Here is a 20510-nt window from a genome sequence, read left to right as displayed (position 1 = left end):
TCCTTTTGAGTAGCAAATCTTTCTTCAGCTGAAACCATCCTGAGAGATGGACAAATATAACCTTGTCTTCAGCCCTTCATTATTAATTGTTAATTGTTATCAACAGTTAATTCTTCCTTGTCCAATACAGCTGCTTTTGGTGGATTTTATTAGCACTGCTGTAAGTATGATTCCTGGAACTCAAAACAGGAATGATGATGGTATGATATACATACTTGATGTATGCTCCCCCGACAAGCCCTGCAGCCCTTCCTTGCAGCTCCTAGATGGGAATTTAGAGTCGATGAAATGGGGTGCAGGCAACTGCTATTCTCAGTGCAAAGTGCAGAGGGAGGTCAGAGAGGCTAAACTGTTGGATCTGGAATGAAACATCCACCAGTCTGCCAGTCCTGGTATACAAACAGTAACCTCCAGTGAAGAGACACAGCAGGCAGGGAGAAGTAGCACTGCAGAAACCTGTTACTGCTCGTAACATTCTTAAGCTCACATAGCAAAGTGATGTTACCCCCAAAGACCAATTTTTGGGGCTAGGACTTTCACCAAGCACTAACAAGATCTGTCAAAACTCTAGCTGAGAAGTGAGATCACAGGACTTTTCATGTTGGCAGATTTTTAAGAATGGGTGCAGATGGAACGTCAAAAGCTACATTTCATTAACACTGTACTCCAATGTGATTTATTTTATACTCTATAACATACAAATTAATCTTCAGTAACAACTAGATTAACAAAACACACTAGACTATGAACTAAACTTATTTATAATATTTTACATCCACCCCTTTAAACTATAATATTTTGCTCCATCTATTACCATAAATCCTTCAGAAAAAAACCCACATATCTAAAGAAATGATTACACAAGGAAAGTAGGAAATCATCAGTTCTACTTTCCTATCCAATGCTCAGGAAAAATGCTACAGATAAAAATATTAATTTATTAGAAGTTTCAGTTCCTTTGTACTTCTCTATGTATCAGCCTGCCAACGCAACCACAAATCTCACAGATGATCCATGATAATTTGTCTTGGAAATTTTCTTGTTACAATGTCTATCCAGGAGCAGCATTAAGATAGCAGCATAACTGTTTTTGTTTTCAAAAAGCCTGTCACACTGCTTTTAATAAATAACCACATATGCCATCAAGCATCTACTTATGAACAATAAGCATTCATGATCTCGCTAAGTATAATTCTAAACTTGTACTGCTGCAATACTGTAATCTACTGCTTCAGGAATTATGCCACCTTTAAAAGGTCATATCATATAGAACTGAATTCTCCCTGCCAAATACTGCATGACAAAATTATACTACAACACAGTCTACATCATGCATGAAATACACTTCAAAAAGCAAACTGAGCAACAGTTGAACCTAGATGGGTATAGCCAGAATGTGTCAAGAAAGCTGTTATGACAGGTCTGCTGGCAGCAAAGAAAGCAAAATTAATATAGAGAAAACTGACAGATCTGAAGAAACTATAAGTACCATTAATGGCAGATCAGGAAAAACATCACCGGGATTCTTCTGATTATAGGAGAAAAAGCCTTTCTCCTGTTTGGGAGGGTTAGGTCTATAACAATCTTTCTATACCTGTATTGAAAAGGTAACAAGTTTAGGTCTTCCCATCCGTACATAAGAATATTCAAATAAACAATGACAGAGGATTTCTTGCTTAATCAAATTTATTATTTCTCCATATCTTTGAATGATAAATGTTTAGAAATTAGAAATATAAAATGCAACCCAACTTTCCAACTACATTCAAGTGGCAAAGCCCACTGCTTTCTATGTAATTACACAACACCAGCAATCAAAATCATAACAGAGCAACAAACCAAATTAGGGTCAAAATGTATTTCAGAGTCCAGCTGGCAAGTATCCAAAGGGTGAAAATATGAAACTTCTTGTTAATCTAACACAACAGTTTCTTTTTCTGTGCAGTGCACCAAAATCACCATTTCTGACCAATAAATCCCCCTGACATTTACAATACAATTTACAATTCTTGTAAAACTTTTTCTCTATCTTATTATGAAAAAGGGAAAAAAAAAGGTCATCAGTAGCAGGGATTCCCTGAACTGGCACCCTTTGAAGTTGCTATTGCTTTTACTTCACAGACCACCCCATGTGTCACTCGGTAAAGGTATGAGCTAATCACACCAAGACAGCACTGTACCAGCAGCTGTATTTACTTACAGTAATTACAACTGTCAGGGGAAAAAAAAGAAAATAAAAACACAGCTAAGGTCGTTAAATGCACAAACATAAATGTTCGCTGCTGACTCAGCAGCTTAAACAATATTAGTCACAAAATCCTGAGATTCGTTCATTTCTGCTCCATGAACATTTGAGTTTTTGCTGTAAATTTAATGGAATTTAGGCAGAGGAATGAACAGACCCTCCAGTGAAAACGTTTATACTTCAGTGCTTAATATATAACATACCTGCTGTATATTAGAGCTAGAGTAAATTTAACAGTCTAACTGATGTTTCTTCATGCACAGACTACAGATAATAGCACAGAAATCCTGCACACATTCAGTGATTCAAAACAAGAATGAACAACACTGTTAATGAGTTACAACAATCACGTGATAAACTGAACTTAAACAACAAATGCTGATAGATTCACTTCCGTTTATATAGCATTGTAGATTCCATCTAAAAATCAATCTTGAATTCCCTAAAACTCTGAATTACTACTGACTGAGGCAGTTACAAATGAAAGAATATGTTTCAGTGGTAACCTACAAATGGTGAAATGACAGGGAAGCTTTCTTCAGTAAATGCATATAAAACATTGCCAGAGTACACAGAGATTGCTTTATTAACAATTTGATACCATGCAAAAACAGAGCATAGTTCACTTTTAGCGAGACCGTTGGGCAAAGATTCTTTTTCTGTCCTTAGAAAGAGAAAAAAATGGCTAAAAAGAAGCTAATGAACTTAAGAACCCACCTCTACAGACAGATTCATTCAAATGAACCATTAAATCGCAAACCCTCATATTCTCTGTTGTAAAAGCTGGATAGTAAAAACTGAAATCAAAAATAGTAAAATACTTTTTTGCAACCCTGACAAAAGATTGTCATTGCTTTTGCTTACTTTTGACAGGAGGCTGTACTTGATATCTTACCTAAAAGAATTTGTGTGTCTGCTAAGCATAACAGAACATCATTATCAACCTTTAAAGAAATATTTTAAGACAAAATATCAAGCATATTATTTTTCCAATTCTCAATTCGGTCCACAATATCAGAATGTATCATTCTTAACATTATGAGTTAATATATTGTCAAGTTAATGATATATCAAAATAATTTACACAAACTAACTTTTTTATTTATAACTAATGCAATTCATATTATAACAAAGCAACTCATATTATCAAACCACATGTATTGTCTCATGGAGACAAGTAGTTTTCACAGAATAACAGAATCAGTAAGGCTGGAAAAGATCTCCAGGATCACCAAGTCCAACCTTTCACCAAACATCACCATGACAACAAATCCATATTACAAAGTGCTATGTCCAGTCTTTTATGGAATACTTCCAGAGACAGTGATTTCACCATCTCCCTGGGCAGCCCATTCCTATGCTTGACTACCCTTCCAGTGAATAAATTCCTTCTGATAGCCAGCCTGAACTTCCCTTGGCACAGCTTGAGGCCATTTCCCCTTGTCCTGTCACTGGTAGTCTGGGTAAAAAGGCTGCTTCCCACCTTGCTACACCCTCCTTTCAGGCAGGTGTAAAGAGCAATAAGGTCTGAGCCTCCTTTTCTCCAGTCTGAACAACCCCACTCTCTCACCTACTCCTAGGATTTACCCTCTAGACCCTTCAATAGCCCCATTGCCCTTCTCTGGACTCACCCCAGCCCCTCAATGTCCCTTGTATTGTGAGGGGCCCAGAACTGGACACAGGACTCAAAAGTGTGGTTTCACCAGTGCTGAGCACAGAGGGACAAGCCCTGCCTTGGTCTCCCTGACCACACTATTGCTGATACAGGCCAGGATGCCACTGCTGTCTTGGCCCCCTGGACACAGCTGACTCACGTGCAGCTGCTGTCAGCCAGCACAGGTAAGATGACTGTGTAGGAGTTAGCACTGTGACAGTGACTTCAAGATACACTGTTATAGGGCACTCATAACCTTTACTGGCATAGACTAGCTAGTACAGAGTGACATAAGCACTCTAGAAAGCAAGCTATGGATGTTCCCAAACCTCTTTCAGAAATGAATCCTGGAGGATTCAGCTGCAGCAATTTGAGACATTACTGCTCAGCTCCCAGTACTGAACCTTCTACATTCATAAACCCTAATGCAATCTTCAAAGTAGCAATCACTAGGTTTTTATTAATCTATTTGTACTTGACTGCCTGAGTTACCTGAAGACAGAGCAGCCATGGAAGAAGGATTGTAGGTAGCACAGATAAAAAACTTATCTAAATCCATTACAGATGTATTCACTAGGAGCTTCTCTGACAAAAGCTTTCTGTGGCCTGCAGTGAATACAGGCCACAGAAACAGGCTCTGAGGATCCAGTGACAGAAGTGAGTAAATCACTTTGTTGATGAAATTCAATAGTAGGTAATTAAGCATAGCCATTCTAGTTTGAATGGTTTATTTCCAGCTTTTAAAGACACCAACTTGAAACAGAAAGCAACAATTAATCTAAGGCACAGTACACAAACATCTAAACAACTTTACTAATACATTAATGTGTGCCTTTATTACCCAATGATTTTACTACCCAATGATTTTATTTAATTAAAGTAGACAGAGGATAATCAAAGTGACAGGACACTCTTTTTACTCACTTCCCCTTCTGCCATTTCCTAGCTCAAGTTTAGCAGAGATTCCATCAGATCAGCAAGCCAATAATTTAAGAGAATGATCAAACACATCATCAAATACCTGTGGAATAATCCTCATGATGCTAAAGATCCATTACAAATGAATCCTGGTGTCTCTAGACACAGAAAGTGCCAAAACCCAAAACTGTAGGTAACTGTCACACTCTAGGCATTCAACTGCTCCTCTGCAGAGGTTAATGTGCTGTAGGGCAGGGTGAATGCACAGCGTATTACTGACAAGGAAATCATCATGGTTATGGTTCATAACTTAACTTTCATTACAAAAAACAGGTGACAGGATGATTTCCAATTGTTTTCACATCCAGTCAGTCAACCAAAATTTTTTGAAGGTTTGTACCACCAGGGATGCTTGCATGTAATCTCTATTCAAATGTATTCTCAGCTGTGGTAGAAAAAGTTAGAATGGTCCATGAGGACTTCTTATCTCTTCATTAAATCTTTGAAATAGTCTCCACTACTCTTCAAGGCCCTTTCCTTGCATGCCAATATTTTCATGCAATTTTCTTTTCAGAGAAAAGAAAGAGAAAAGAAAGCCTGGACTAAATTTTAGAAAGACAAATATTCTCAATGTAAGTTTTATGGAACTATGACTCTACAACTATTTGTAGAGTCATAGTTCCACTTCCAGCCTCTTATTCCAGATGTCTGACAAATATATTTTTAAGTGGCAAGGCAGAGGGCCTGTTCAATGGCTACTATTCATCACTTCTGGCTACCCAGTTCTTAGGAAAACAAGCAGACCATAATAGCCATTAAATGATAGAAACAACCATTTTTAAGACTAACTGGGGGAACCTAGCACCGTCCTCTTCTAAGTTGAGATGCTAATAGGACAAAATAAATTAAATGCAGTCTACTACTTGCTCAGTTGGTCGACTTAGCAAGGGGGTGGAAACCATGAAATGAAACTGAGTGAATCCTGGAATTTTATTACATGCAGCACCTAGGAAAAAAAGAAAAATATTCTAATTTACTACATTTGGGATTAATGCCTCTGTCATTGTATTTTATCATCTAAAGATACAGTTACTAATTCTACTACAGTGGTATAATTATTCTTTTACAATCTGCTTAACCCAACACATCTTGAAAGTATTTAATTTTTAAGTTAAAATACAATACTACTGGCTGTTGTAGTCCAACTAATGCCCTTATAGTACAATTCAAAACACTAGCAGAAGTCAGGAAAATCTCTCTCTATTTCAGTCCTGATTAATTTAATGAGTTCCTTCAATACTAATCTCTTAAACACAGAACTATAGGAAGTAAGAGATCAAAGAATATGCAAAGCAGACTAACTAAATAATCCACATTGATTAGCAAATTGTACTTCCTACTGATCTAAGAGTTCACTAATGAGATGCCTGGCACAATGACTACTCTTAGATCACTTTGAAGCTATGCTTAACATTTCTATTCTCCCTTCCTTATGCCATATCTAGGGAAGGCAAAGCAGTCTTTTTTAAAAGCCTTCAAATTAATCATATACAGTCCAGGAAAACAAATGAAGGTTGTAAATATTTTCGGGTTTTGCTAAAACTTCCATAAATTTTGTGAAAGTCTAAGACATCAAGAAGCAAAATTAAATTATCTCCAATCTGCACTAGGACACAGCTGCCCTGCTACCCAGCATTCCATACTGTGAATGGCCAGTACTGCTGCACTCTCCAAAGAATAATTAAAGACTTATTTAAAATCTATGTTCAGTTTTGTAAATCTCTGACCTAGTTAGGGTCAAGGAACTTTGTCTGCAAAACAAAATACATACCATAACTTCCAGTTATATTGGCACAAATGATAGCACCAAAGAACTTTGGAGCGTACTTCTGGATTCTGGAAATAACTTTTTGACAGGCTACTGTTGGGTCTGTTCCCATCCTCATATATTCCACAGCTTGATAACTAAAAAAAACCAAACCACATTCCCAGAAAATTAGCCATATTTAGGTTATATAATTTAAAATACCACAGAAGAGACCCTGGTTTCTTTGAATAATGGGAACACTTGATAATCTTTTTGACCAACTTCATATTGGCAATTATTACTCAAATTGTACACAAAAAGCAATTAAAAACAAGACTAAAAGGGACTACAACATGACATCTATACCATGACAAAAAGCAATTAAAAACAAGACTAAAAGGGACTACAACATGACATCTATACCATGGATCATTCTATGGCAGGCCAAACCAAGACAGAACTCTGATCATTTGCAGTAGAAGAGGCTAAGCAAAAGATCAGTTAAAGAACTGCAGGGAGCAGTGGCTTAGAAGACTTAGTGGCTTCTACTTTCAAACCTTTTGCAAAGTGATTTAAAAAAAACTCTTATTCTAAGAGTAATCAAAATGAATTTCCTTTATATTGAAAGAAATTGCCTGAGATGAACCAGTTGCATTTCCAAAATGTCCTGAGGAAAAAAATTACTTATGTTGCCGTTTTCTTTCAGAACCTGAAGATTAAATGATAACTCATGACATAACTTACAAGCAAACAACATTTTATCGCTTTGATGAAAGATGCATATACCAAGACAAACTTGTTACACCAAGACATCTACAGATTGCATTAATTACAGATGTAATCAAAGTAACACAGAAAAGAAAAACTTTTGCATTTTGAGACTCCCTATTATCTTTGATTTATTCTAAAAATCAAATAGATTCAAGTTATCTAAAGATAACTATCTGAAAAATAAAGCTGTATTTCACTCTTCACTAATCAAAAACTCAACAAGAAGCTACCACCTCAACAAAGGCATATGGAAATTATTAACAATTTTGCCCTTTATTTGACACTTCTTTCACTTCTGGAGGTCAATTCTTGACTTTGTTTTCATGTGGGAATAGCTAAATACCATGGAATAAGTAAAAATCTTTATCTATAAGGAACCGGTAATTAATCACCTAGTCTGATGATTAACCCACTGGTACCAACATTAAATGTTTTAGGCATTACAGGCAAACACTTCAGGCTGCTTAAATGCAATTTAAGCTTTTACTGATTAACCTTATAGCGGAGATCAACTCACTACTCATCTTGGTATATTATATGAAAAGACAGATAATTCAGTAAGTCGTCAACTGCCTTGCATTTGAAAGACTGACTCAGAACAACTTGAAATTCACTGACAACATCTGTAAATATGCAACAGCTAGCATTTCTTGGCTGCCAGCTTCAGAAAAGTTGCCTGAGCAATTATGAAGGCCACTTCTGTATTATCCTTCAAGCATCAGTGCCCATTATGTTCAGCATGGACTTCCATAATTGATTCCAGCTGAGTCCAACCCACGAGGATGCTCACGAAGAGAGCCATTTCTTACACAGTTTATGCAACCACTGTGACAACACTAAAACACCTCTTTCAGTTTCAAATTAGATGCAATTACAAAGAACTGCTGCAGTGATACCTCCTGAGTGAGCTGAGACCCGCAGCTCATCCTTTCTACAATTTATGATACTTTCCCACACAACAAAATGCTTTGGAGAAGAAAGCTAATCAGTTCTGCTAAAAAGCATACAGGTTGGAAATATTACCTGCTGCCTGTTTGCTCACAGCTTGGAAGTATTAAGGGATCTGTCACCAAGATATTTAAGTCTCTTCTTTTAAGACAGATAATAAGATAATAAGGGTAACTTGGTTCTGCTACTATTCTTTCCCCTTCTACTCCTTTACTCCCACTTCAGCAGCCACTAAGTAGTTCAAATTTTTAATCAATTTCTTCATTTGCTGAGTCCACATTTTGCTGCAGAAATCTAGCGAAGTCTGCCCTAAGGACAAACCTGGGTAAGAAGCGCATCATGATGTCACCATCCCCAGTGGCTGCAGCTCCTCCGGCTGTACTATCCGCATAAGATCCTGCTCCAGCTATCGGAGAATCTCCCACACGGCTGTAGTGAACAATGGAAAATAAAAACCAAACTTTGTCAGCCTTACTGCCTCCAGCTGACTTAGCATTAAACCCACAGGAGAACAGAACAGGTAAAGAGGTCAATCCACTGCAGTCAAAAGATTTGTCTTAAAACTACCTGTAAAAATGATCTGTGATAACCTGACTGACCTGAGGCTTAATCCACGACCAATGCATAACTATCTGTTTTTATACTGACTATAGTTAAGCCAGTGAGCTTTAGCCTGTGGGCAACAGTAAGCAGCTGGGGACATTAATATGTTCAATAACTTGTTGTAAATCCAGAAATTGTCTGACTTGGTTGACAGACAATAATCCTAACTGTGTAGAAAAAGTATCTCAAAGACAAAACACAAGCCTGAGGCTCTGATTTTATGTACATTTCTTAGGAGACTGTGCACATCTCCAAAATGCTTATTTGTCCCTGGTGCCTTGCCTTACAAGTTGTCTCACAACTGTGCCAGTTGTTTGTGTCTATGGTGAATTAAGCAAGTTGAAAAACAAGCATTCCCTCAAATGCAACATGTAATTTTGAACCTGAACCAGTTTCTCAATATTAGGATTTATGACAAATGCACAAAAAAAAGCAAAGCCATTTTGTGATCTACAGGTTAACATTTTAAGCCCCAATGACAAGTTTAACATAGGAAATAAGATGGGGAAAAAAGAAAGCTTTTTTGTAAAATCAGAGATACTAACCCTGGAAGTTTGTGGATTGCACCATTAGTAGATGTCCCAGAAGCAACGGTTCCACTCACACCAATTACAACCATACCTAAGATTTTCAACAAGGACAAAACTTATTCAGGAACACTACTAGCATATTTATTTAGTTGGCACTACCCTTATCAAACAGAATCACAAATGCCAGACTATTCAAATTACTGATATCCTGAAATATAAGAGTTGTACTCTTTAGGAAAACAAGTTATTTTTAAAAGATATTTGAAAATTTTTATGATCTATTACAAGAGCTCAAAAAGGAATGTGAAAGTTGAGTGCCACACTGTTCAGAGCCATATGTTACTGCTGCCTAAGTAGCCATTGCCTCCTGATACACACCTTTGTTAACTAGTAGAGAACAAATACCTGGTGTCACCACATCAAGCACCAATACCATCAGAGCGACAAGTTTATAAATTATAAGAGGTACTTGAAAGCAATTAAAAAAAAAGTCAGAAGCATGAGCTTGAATTTGCCAGAAGATGACATATTGCCTACCAAAGTAACTAGAACTAAATGATGAACAACCAAATGTATGGACAAGCCTACCCCTTGCTAATTTTGGCCTCTGCAAAAAGACCCAATGGCCTCTGCAAAAAGACTGGAAAGGCATCAGTTCCTACCGATGTTCTAAATGCATGCTGAATCAAGATTCTTCTCAAAATGTGCTACTCACAGAATTATTTCATATGTAAAACAATGGGGTGGGAGAACTTGAAATACTAATACAAAATACCATCATTTACTACAAAACAGCTTAGGACTACTTAATGATAGATCAATTCTTGAATTGTATTTAGCAGATTCCTCTCTCCTGACAGTCCATAACTTCTTACTTTTCCAGCACTTACTGAATTACCCCAGTAAGTAAGATAGTTATCAACTTAACAATTTGGTAAGTCACGTAACTTACGTAGAAAATTAATTGATTGAGATGAACTAGAAACAAAGAAGAAAGATTAACACTTGAAACCACTTGTTAATTCTTGATATTGTGAAGACCATCAGACAAAAAGTTACTGTTAAACTGAGAAAAATCCAAACTAAACCAAAAAGTGCAAGTTTCAAGACTACAAAGTATAGATATGAAAGACATGAACCTGTAACTGCTCTAGTCCTTTGTCTGATCTGCTCATTAATAAACTTACAGTCTTAGCAATTAACAATCCTCAATCAGTAAACTCTTAGAAGCTTTTGGGACTACTACTGCTAACTTGTTTTAATGTTAGCTTCTGTAGAAATTTACTGATTTAGAAAAAAGCTACAATAAAAGAAAAATGAAAGCAAACTTTATTTTATAAGCTTAAAGAGCATAAAAAAACTGCTTTTAGTTGGCAACAGGACTAATAGTATATTAGTTTCTTCTACCACTGCAAGGCCTTTTAAGTTGGTCTGACAGGGCACTATAATCAAGACAAACATAATTATTTTTAACTTAGTCAGTTTCCTAAGCATCCACAGCTGTCCAAACAATTATGCCAACGTATTTGTGGGAGAAGCAGCAAGGTAATAAACAAGAGTTAATGGCAAAAAATGAAGTGCTTGTGCAGCCAGTGAACTTGAAAAAAACCAAAACCAAATCCTACTTTTAGGCACTCCATCCTAACACATTAGTAACAGAATCTTTAAAACACTATAAACAGGAAATAATTCCTATATGAAATACTCCTCTTAACTAAGTATGTTTTAATTGTTATAGGAACGAGAAACAAAAAGCTCAGCATCAGAGTTACCAAAAGTTATTACCAATAGTATCATGGTTATGAACACTTCTCTGTGAGCTGGTGTGTTCTTCTCTGTAAGTTACTTCTTCACGCCGTTTATACGGTCCACAGGATTTTGAAGAGTCTGGCACCACGTTCTGTAATCAGTTTGTGATTTGCATGAATAATATAGCAAATTCAACACACCTAAATTAAAAAACACTCTAATCAATACCTATAATCTACCATAAAAACATTAGATGCCCAGTACTTAAACCACAGAGATGTACTGAGATCCCATAAATTGTTTTGCTTAATGAATAAAGATTAATTTCTGTATTATACAGTAAAAAGAAAGTTACATTGTTCAAATTAAAGATTCTCTTCTGCTCAACTGTCTGGTCAAAAAAGACCCCAAACCAGTGTACAAACATGTAGAAATCTGTACACACAAAGCAAAAAAAAAGCCACATTCAAACAACAAGCCAAGCTCACCAAAACAGGCAAGTTTAATGGACATCTGCACTAACCTGATGTACTCACAGGTCTGCATAAAGTCTCTCAACTATTTAAAGACCTTAATTACAACTGTAAGATTTTCTTTCAGAAATTTATACATGCATCAAAAATACATAGTTTTATGTTTATTTTGGTAGGTCCTGTCCTAGTTAAGAACTAAAGAATAACTCCCACACCAAAGCACTACTGCAGCAACGTCAAAAGCAGCAGTATCTAAGAAATAATAACTAGAGACATACACTCCCAAGTCTAGCAAGTGCTTAGTAATACCAAGGTTTTTTCTGTCTTATAAGCAAAACTTTTTTCTTCAAATGTAAAGCATAACTTCAATATAAGCTGAAAGGAAGAAGCACTATTGACTTTCTAAATCCCCCCTTCACTGCCATCACTTCACTGTACCTTCCAGTAGTTTGGCTGACAGTTTTGATTAAGCCACTCTGAATACAGTGAAAGGGATTTCTGGGTAGTTAAATCTTCATATGGAAACCCCATTCTTACAGCAAACAGGGAGGCTTGAAAAGCAAGAACAAAATAAAAAAGAAACATTGATTTCTTCACAGTTTTATGGTTTTTATGATAATGTATTCATATTTTGTTTTTTTAGAAATGAAGAAGTTCTACATCCTTTTGGTGGATGAGAAATACATCCTCAGGGAGCAGTATCAGCAGTATCAGCCATTAGAGTGATGTACTCCCGTAGCCAACTCTTCACAGGCAGTGACATAAAAGTTTTCCCATTGAAAGAGAAACAAATTCAACTCTGTTAATCAACTGGACACAATTAAGACTGTGACGCAAGAATGGCCTAGCCTTTGTGCATCACAGAAATAAATAAATCCTACAAATATAAGTGTATTTTCCTTAAAAAGAAAGTTTTTATCAAATATAAATAACATAACAATACGTTTGCCATTAAAACTAATACCTGAAGAAAGCAATCCACTTCGTCCTTGCAGCTTGACAAGTGACTACTTTCTTGTTTTGAAAATTAATATAGTATGTGGCAAGAGAGCAAAAGAAATACCGACACAAGCAATGAAAGAATGTTACAATTCTAAGGATGACTTATCATTAGGCAAAGGGAAAAGAAAAAATATCAACTCTTCTATCATCTTTTAGCTGTAGATACCTTTGATATTACCCAGTAACAGATACGATTGCTAGGTTCAGATGCTTGAATTTATATTATCAATCCTTGATAATAATATCACTACAGTATACAGCTGAAAAAACTTATCCAATCCAAGAATTAAGAGAAGCCTTCAATTATTTCTGCACTGCTTTTTTTAGTTTTTCATAAAAACTGACACAAGTATCAGCACTTAGAGAAAAAGAAAACTGACACCTTCAATTAGATATTTTCCCACTTATAGAACAAACAGGCAGAATTTGGGGTTTTTATTTGGTTTGTTTTGTTTTTTTTTTTAAGATAAAATTGTGCTTGTGCATGTCTGTTAGGAATTATTTCATAGTTTTTGAAACATTGTTTCTATTCCAGGAAGCAGAGTTCCTAATTTTGCATCTTGAATAAAAAATGCCTGAAGAGATTACATGCATTTATATGAAACTATATTACTGTTCTAGCCAACTTTTCTGTAATACAATTATTTCTATTTAAAAATACAAGTATTTCTATTAGTTCTCTCACATCCAGTTTGAAGGTTCATATAGATTTTCTTTTTATTCACCTTTATCTGGTAAAGACAACCAAAGTTTCTCTTATCCAAGTTCCAGTTTTCACAAAAATACATTTCTTCAAAAGAAATAGTCTTTCTCAATTTCTTCACTGCTTTAATTAATTTATTAACATTAAATACCATCTCAAATTTTTACTCAGATAAATCTTTAGCTTTCACATCTTTCTTTTGCCATTACTGCTAGATATTTTCTTCTGAGCAATCTATCACTGATGGTAAACATTCAGCATAATAAACTTGTCCACATGCCTCCATTAGGCAAACAGGTATCTTCTTAGGTTAAATCAACACTTGAATCCTTCTGTTTCTTCATTTTCCTCATCCTTTCTGTTCATTCTCCTGATTAAAATTTAAAAATACTATGGTAACTAGCAGTGAGGGGCAAATGAGTATTAGGAGTATTTCTCCCTCCACTATTCAACACCTGACCAATTTCTTTTTCTGCACTACGTGTGACATTTCTTTTAGAAAAGTCACTCATCATCATGGTCAATTGCCTTAAATTAAATAGAATCTACAGGTTTCTCTATTCAGACCTTCAGTCTATTCTCACCTCCCAGAATTGTTCCACTTTACTCCATCAAAAAATTGCTTGTGCACTTTTGCACATGCTAATTACTTCAAGAATATTTTATCTTTTCTTATCAATTTCGAAGCACTTGAATCACCATTAATGCTCAGATGTCATTTTCCACACTTATCTGTGTATTTCTTTCTGAGCAGCTACAGGTTCAGAGCAGGCTCCTTAAAAGTCAAGAAACCTGTTCACCACTCAACACTCCTCTGGGGAATGAACAGCTCTTTTTGAAACTGGTACTATTTTAGCAACAGGAGCCTGTATTTAAAATGCTCAACTAATCCTCCAACTTGCTACTGCTCTTTTGTTGTGCCTGGGATTACAGCCTCTAATGAGCTTTTTTCACATTTAAGCACTCATACTCACTAATACTTTTAGCTATGAAATACTCTAATCACACTTAATATATACCAAAATAGTAGAATTTAACTCAATGTCTATAAATTCTGTCATTCCTTAGAAAAAGTTTCTTAATGGTTCTAAATGCAACATTTACATTCTAACAGTTTCTATAGTGTTTTTTAATAAATCATCTTTGGTAACTTGGATATCAGTGATATTAGCCTTGGGATTACAATATTTGCAGTTAAGCTGATGGAAAAAAAAACATACAACTATTTTTTATGTCTAAAAATAAACCTATTTCATGGACATAGAATGAAAGAATATATACCTTTGAACTATTTGAGTAGATTGATTTGATTGTCAAGGAATTCTTCCACCAAGATGAAAACATGGCAATTTTATTATGAAGTATTTTAAAATGAGGGTTTAACTTGGAAATAGTTAAAGCAATAATTACCTGACTCTCCCACTAGTAATGTATGCTTAGTGTATTCAATGACCTTTCGTGCTACACCAATTGCATTTTTCACACGCCTGAGATCCGCAACAGCCCCAACTTCCATAGTGTTGCTAGAAACAAGGAATATTTAAAACTTATTATAACAACAAGAATAATTGCACATTTTTTACTAGACAAAATGTGTTCTCATCTAAATCAAAAAGCTTGCTCCTTTAACAAAATGCTTTAATTGCTCTATGCCACAGACAAATGTCAATACATTAGTAGGGAAAGACTTCCTACATATATTGTTTCCTTTCACAGGCATGGTGATGCTCAAGAAACAGTACTTCCATTCACAGTAGTATTTTGTTACCTAAACTCATAACGTGAACCACACATTTGCAATTACTTTTTAATCATGAAAGCTTTAAACAGCAAATAAATTATTGAAAACAATTGCTCCGAAAGTGAAATATTTATGGACTGAATGTAAAGGGAAAGCTAACAAGGCTACAAACCATCTGTTTCAACTGATATACCTAGAACTGGATTACTGCACTACAAGTGAAGAGTCATTTCCTACTCTTTCAACAATCAGGTATGTTATTTTTCCTTGTCGCACAAGTTGGCTTGTCCCATAGTCAGCCCCAAAGCACCAAAATCTTGTAACTACCCTTAAGTGTGCTAAAAATGGCAGGTGTGAGAAAAAAGTTAGTGGAAGTTGGCTTTCACTGGGTGTTGTAGGAATTGATATTATTAATTATATTATTGATTAAAAATTATGATGTTGTCAATATTGATATAGTGATACATGCTGTGGAGAGGTTGATGTTGCAGTGGCCTAGCTGAGAGATTGGTTTTTGCAAGGATGGTTTTGTGTGCGGTGGTGAGGGTTGCGAGTTTATACTGGACAGACTGTTGCTGGCCAAACCTTTGAGACACGACCTTAAAAGGAGAACTCATGCTCCTGAGTTGATGGCCCTAAGGACCACAGTGATTAAACTGTGTCGACACCCAGGAGAGTGGCATGGGGCAAGACTATGTAAAATCAAAATAAATATGCAGCAAGCTGATGGAACACCAGCAGTATAAAACACAGAGCTGCCATTTTGTGGATGAGCCTCTGGCATTCGGCCATGCTCCCAGCACTGTTCCTTTTGGCTTGTGAACTTTTTTATTGTTCTCAATAAAACTCATATAATGCATTCCCACTTGGGGTCAGAGTCACTTAAAACAGCAGGGATCATTCTTTTCTCCATACAGTTTCCTTACCCATCCATAATCATTGCATCCAGAGTTGTTTCTCCACTTTCATCTGGGCTTCCTCCGTATCCCACGCTCCCATCGCACTGATCGATCTCACACTGACCGCAGCCTCTCTCGACCGCATCCAGCTCTGAACCTCCAGACTCTAATACTCTCCAAGCTGTAATCAACACAAATAATTAAGTGTCATTAGGGAAAAGAGCTTCCACTGCTGCTTAAAGATAGACATCATGCAGGTGCACTACATAAGTAGATAAAAATAAACTATAAATTACAGATTATGAAGTAAAATTATAACCAAAATAATTGGTAATATTTTCTAAATTCACTATTCACTTTTCTAAATATTCTTTTCCTTGTGTATCTAATTAGTGTTTCTGACTGAGAAACCAAGCTTTTCTTTTGACTAAGGTATTATTTATTAACAATTATCACAAGTTCTCTATATCAATTACCCTCCTCTTTCCAGAACCAATCATTGCTTTACCACTGCTTGTAAAAAGCCTTCTGGGAGAAGCAAGAGGGGAAAAAAAAATCTTCCAACTCAAAAAAACTAAAGAAAAGGCCAAAAAGAAAAGCTGCCCTCAAAAGCTTTGTATGAGAATATTAAGTATCCAACTGCAGAATAAAAAGGTATAAACCTACACCAGTAACTACGTAAACACAAAAGCATAGTGAAAATTATATGTAAGAAATTAAGTCTCCACATTCTCCTGTTCAACCCTTGGTGTTCCTTTCTTCAGGATCTAGATCACGGTGCAGCTTTGTAAGACATTGCAGACCTGTCAAACGACATGACTTGAATACACTGAGCCTGAAGGCATTGCACATACGAGATTCCACAAGGATGGACCTCAGGCAAGATCTTCTAAGGTGTTCGAGCTTGCTCCCACTGACAGTTACAGTCCTGCATACTCCTATTTGTGCTGGCTCTGGTGCTGTCACTTGACAGACCCAGCACAGGGGAGGCAGCATATGCCAGAGCAGCCTAATCATCACAGATGCTTCACGCCTACTACATGAAGTTGCCTGCATAAGGGAAAAAATAAGACTTAATACCATGCATCCAACTCCACATATGCTTGCCTCTACTACAAACTTCAGTATGAGTATGGTCTGATTCCTATTACCTTTACTGCCCTGAGTAGCCTTAGGTTTTCAGAAGCTGCAAAGGGCCTTGCAATTTTCGTAAGTGTATTTCACTTCTGACCATTACAAGGCTTTATTGGTAATTCATTTCACAAGCAAGCATTCTGTAGTAAGGGGCTATTTACAACTTGGCACTAATAAAATAATCTGCAAGTCTTTTAAAATTACTATTCACAGCTAACATATGTATAGGAAAGCCTGCCCTGACTGTCAATAACACATCAGAAAACAACAGAGGTTCAAAGAAATAATACAACTACCTAATTCTTTAGAGGAATAAAAAAACAACCAAACAAAAAAAAACAACCAAACAAAAAAAAACCCAGTAAAACCAAATCAAAACCTTTAAATAACACTGCACAACAGTGCAAACCACATCATTAACAAAAGCATGTCTTAGATCTAGCTTTCCCGCAGCTCATAACACCCCCCTTTAGTTTAAGTGGATTTTGGTAGGGTTTTTTGGCGTTATTTCCCATCGTGGAAAGTGAAACCATTTGCTTGCAGGCTCCCAGCGGCGGCGAGAAGGACAGGCAGCTCCGGCGCGGGGCCCTTCCATAGGGAGGATAACCCTTCCAAGCCGTCCCGGCACCTCCCGCCGCCTGAGCTGCGGCGGGGCAGCGCGGCGAGCAGAGCCCGGCCCTCCGCAGCCTGGCAGCCGGGCCACAGCCCGCTCCCTCGGGCCACCTTCAGCCCGGTCACGGCTCAGAGACTCGTGTTTCCTTAGCCAGCACCAACACGCAGGCCGCCCACGGCCCCTCAGCGGCGGGCGCTCCCGAATGGCACCGAGCACAGCACAGCACCGCCGCACCCGCCCCGCCGCAGCCCGGGCCCCCGCCGGGACACCTGTCTCTGCGGCCGTCCTGAACGCCCACGTGTTGATGACTACAGGCAGAGCGGCAGCTGAGGCGGCGCCCGCCGGCGTCAGCGCAGCGAGCAAGAGAAGCGCGACCGTCACTCCGCGCCGGCCGCCGCCGCGTCCCGCCGCCATGGCCCGGCCCTGCCCGCTCCGCTCCGCCGCCTTCCGAGCGGGCGGCGCAGGCGCGCACGGCCCGGCCCTGATGCGCTGCCCGCGGGCGCTGCGGGCGTGGCGGGCCCGGCCGCGCTGCCCGCCGCCCGGCGCCGGGCTCTGCAGTCACCGGAACGGTGTCGTGGCGCGGAAAAGCTAAACTCTCAGCTAAGGCCGAGGCCCAGGCCCACGCCCAGAAATACAGTTTGTGTTTCACAGAATCACAGAATGGTTTGGGTGGGATCGCTAGGTGATCCACTCCAACCCCCCTTTCATAGGCAAGGACACCATCCAGTAGACCAAACTGTTCAGAGACCCGCCCAGCCTGGGCTTGAGCTTCCAGGAATGAGACATGGACACCTTCCCTGAATGGGCTGTTCCTCACCACCCTCACAGTAATGAATTCTTTCCTAATATATAGTCTAATCCTACTCTCTTTAAATTTGAACCTCTTCCCCTTGTCTCGTCATTACATGCACTTCTAAATAGTCTTCCTCATCTTTCCAGTAAATTCCCTTCAGGTACTGGAAAGCTGCAATTAGGTCACCCAGAAGCCTTTCCAGGCAGAACAACTGCAATTATCTCAGGTTTTCCTCTTAAGAGAGGCACTCCATCCTTCTGATCAACCTAGTGTGGCCTTGATCCAACAGGTTGCTCCTTCCTATGGTGGGGTCCCGGAGAGCTGGATGCGCTACTTGAGGTGGGATCTCACCAGAGCAGACTAGAGGGACAGAATCACCTCCCTCAGCCTGCTGGCTATGCTGCTTTTGATGCAGCTTTTTTATTGACTCTGGGTGTGCTTGTGCAGGACCCTGACCTGCCGATGAGATTGGCAGTGGTGCTGAAGTGTGGGAGCTGAGCTGTAGTGGTGTGGGAAGGCTGTGCAGCAGCAGGGCTGCCGGGTGGGAGCAATCTCCCCCTAAGCTCATGAGATCCACTTGCAGCATCTTCATGTGCTAACTGTGGATGCACATGGATGGCTTTCTTTGTCAAAAGTGCCTTATGGCACAGAGACCTAAGAAGGGCTGTTTTGGGACCTACTACAGCCAAATAGTTTATTTAAAAAATTGTGAAAAGCCTTGCTTTACAGAAATCATAAAACTTACAACAAGTAATTTCTTAATTCTGCCCCTGCCATTCAAGCTTTTCATGAGAAACAATTAGCAATTGTTTAAAGCCATTTGACCTATTGCCATAGCACTCTGACAGTTTACAGGTCTGAAAGCTTACCTACTGTAAGCAGAGTTCCCCGGCTTGTGTTCAGGGCTGATTAGGTACAAGGAGCCACTGGTTATCAACCATCTATTATATCTGAACAAAATGAAAAAATGTGACTTTTCCTTCTATGTTGATATAAAATCAACTTTTTTTTTTTTTTAAAATACTCTTTTAGCTTGTCTTCATTGGTCCTTTTCAATATATAATGGGCCAAACTCAATTACATTTTGGCAGCAAGGTTGTTAGTCTTGTGTTTGTGCTAAGAGGGGATACTTGAACCTCATTTGTGAAAACCTTATGGTATATATGAATTGTGAGTGCGCCCAAGCTGGTTTAAGAAATCCAAAGCAATGTTATTTTCATTGTAACACAACATTCTACAGCCTTTAGAATTAAACAATTACCACAAATGAATGTATTCTCCTTTGTAACAAAAGTCGCAAAATAAGGAAATACAGTATTGGGTTTGACTTCAGTGATAGTTTGGCCTTGGTTTCAGCCATTTCCCAAAAGCAAAACTACAAGTAATCTAGAGAAACCTTTACTCGGGTAAATACTGTTAGCTGATTTATTTCTGCTATTACTGTTCTTATTTAATACTGTCTGTATTTCTGTGTAAATGTGTTAGGCAAGGGATATGGGCCAAAACACAGATCCAGATTAGCTGAAGAGAAATCCAGTTAGCTGAAGGGAAGTAGAACAAAATATTTTCAGGAAATAAATTTAGTAATAAATAAAAATAAAAACATAATCCAACATATTAATAAAGTGGATACATTAATGATAGTTTTCAAACACAGTTTTCTTTTAGTGAGATAAAATGGATTGTTATGAAAGAAAACTACTTTAATATGGATGTCATTCAAGTAAGTATTGACTGTGATGGTTTCATCTGAAGGCTGAGCCTGCACAGCTGTGGAGAGAATGTTTTATATTACTTGAAACAGCATAACATTATGCTTTGAGGCTCATACAGTAATTTGGTTGGTTTGATTTCTGTGCATGCTTTCTAACGCATTCAAATATGAATGACTCCTACTAGAAATAAATGCAATCTTGAATCCTTGCTT

At 37.9% G+C, this 20510-nt stretch overlaps 1 protein-coding gene across 1 annotated transcript; it reads right to left on the bottom strand.

Moving 5' to 3' along the window:
* Nucleotides 1-1668: 1668 nt before the first annotated feature.
* AGA (aspartylglucosaminidase) lies at nucleotides 1669-18231 on the bottom strand. Its single transcript, XM_021549178.2, has 9 exons — nucleotides 18060-18231; nucleotides 16071-16224; nucleotides 14814-14926; nucleotides 12137-12249; nucleotides 11262-11376; nucleotides 9492-9567; nucleotides 8665-8772; nucleotides 6649-6782; nucleotides 1669-5823 (listed from the first exon to the last, which is right to left on the bottom strand). The coding sequence occupies exons 1-9, from the start codon at nucleotides 18202-18204 to the stop codon at nucleotides 5723-5725; spliced, it is 1059 nt and encodes a 352-aa protein (XP_021404853.1). The 5' UTR covers nucleotides 18205-18231; the 3' UTR covers nucleotides 1669-5722.
* Between the last annotated feature and the right edge of the window lie 2279 nt (nucleotides 18232-20510).

The sequence above is a fragment of the Lonchura striata genome, chromosome 4, assembly GCF_046129695.1.
Source record: "Lonchura striata isolate bLonStr1 chromosome 4, bLonStr1.mat, whole genome shotgun sequence".
In the NCBI taxonomy this organism is placed as follows: Eukaryota; Metazoa; Chordata; class Aves; order Passeriformes; family Estrildidae; genus Lonchura; species Lonchura striata.
Note: the sequence above shows the minus strand (reverse complement) of the source record. Positions and strands in the feature narration are given on the sequence as shown.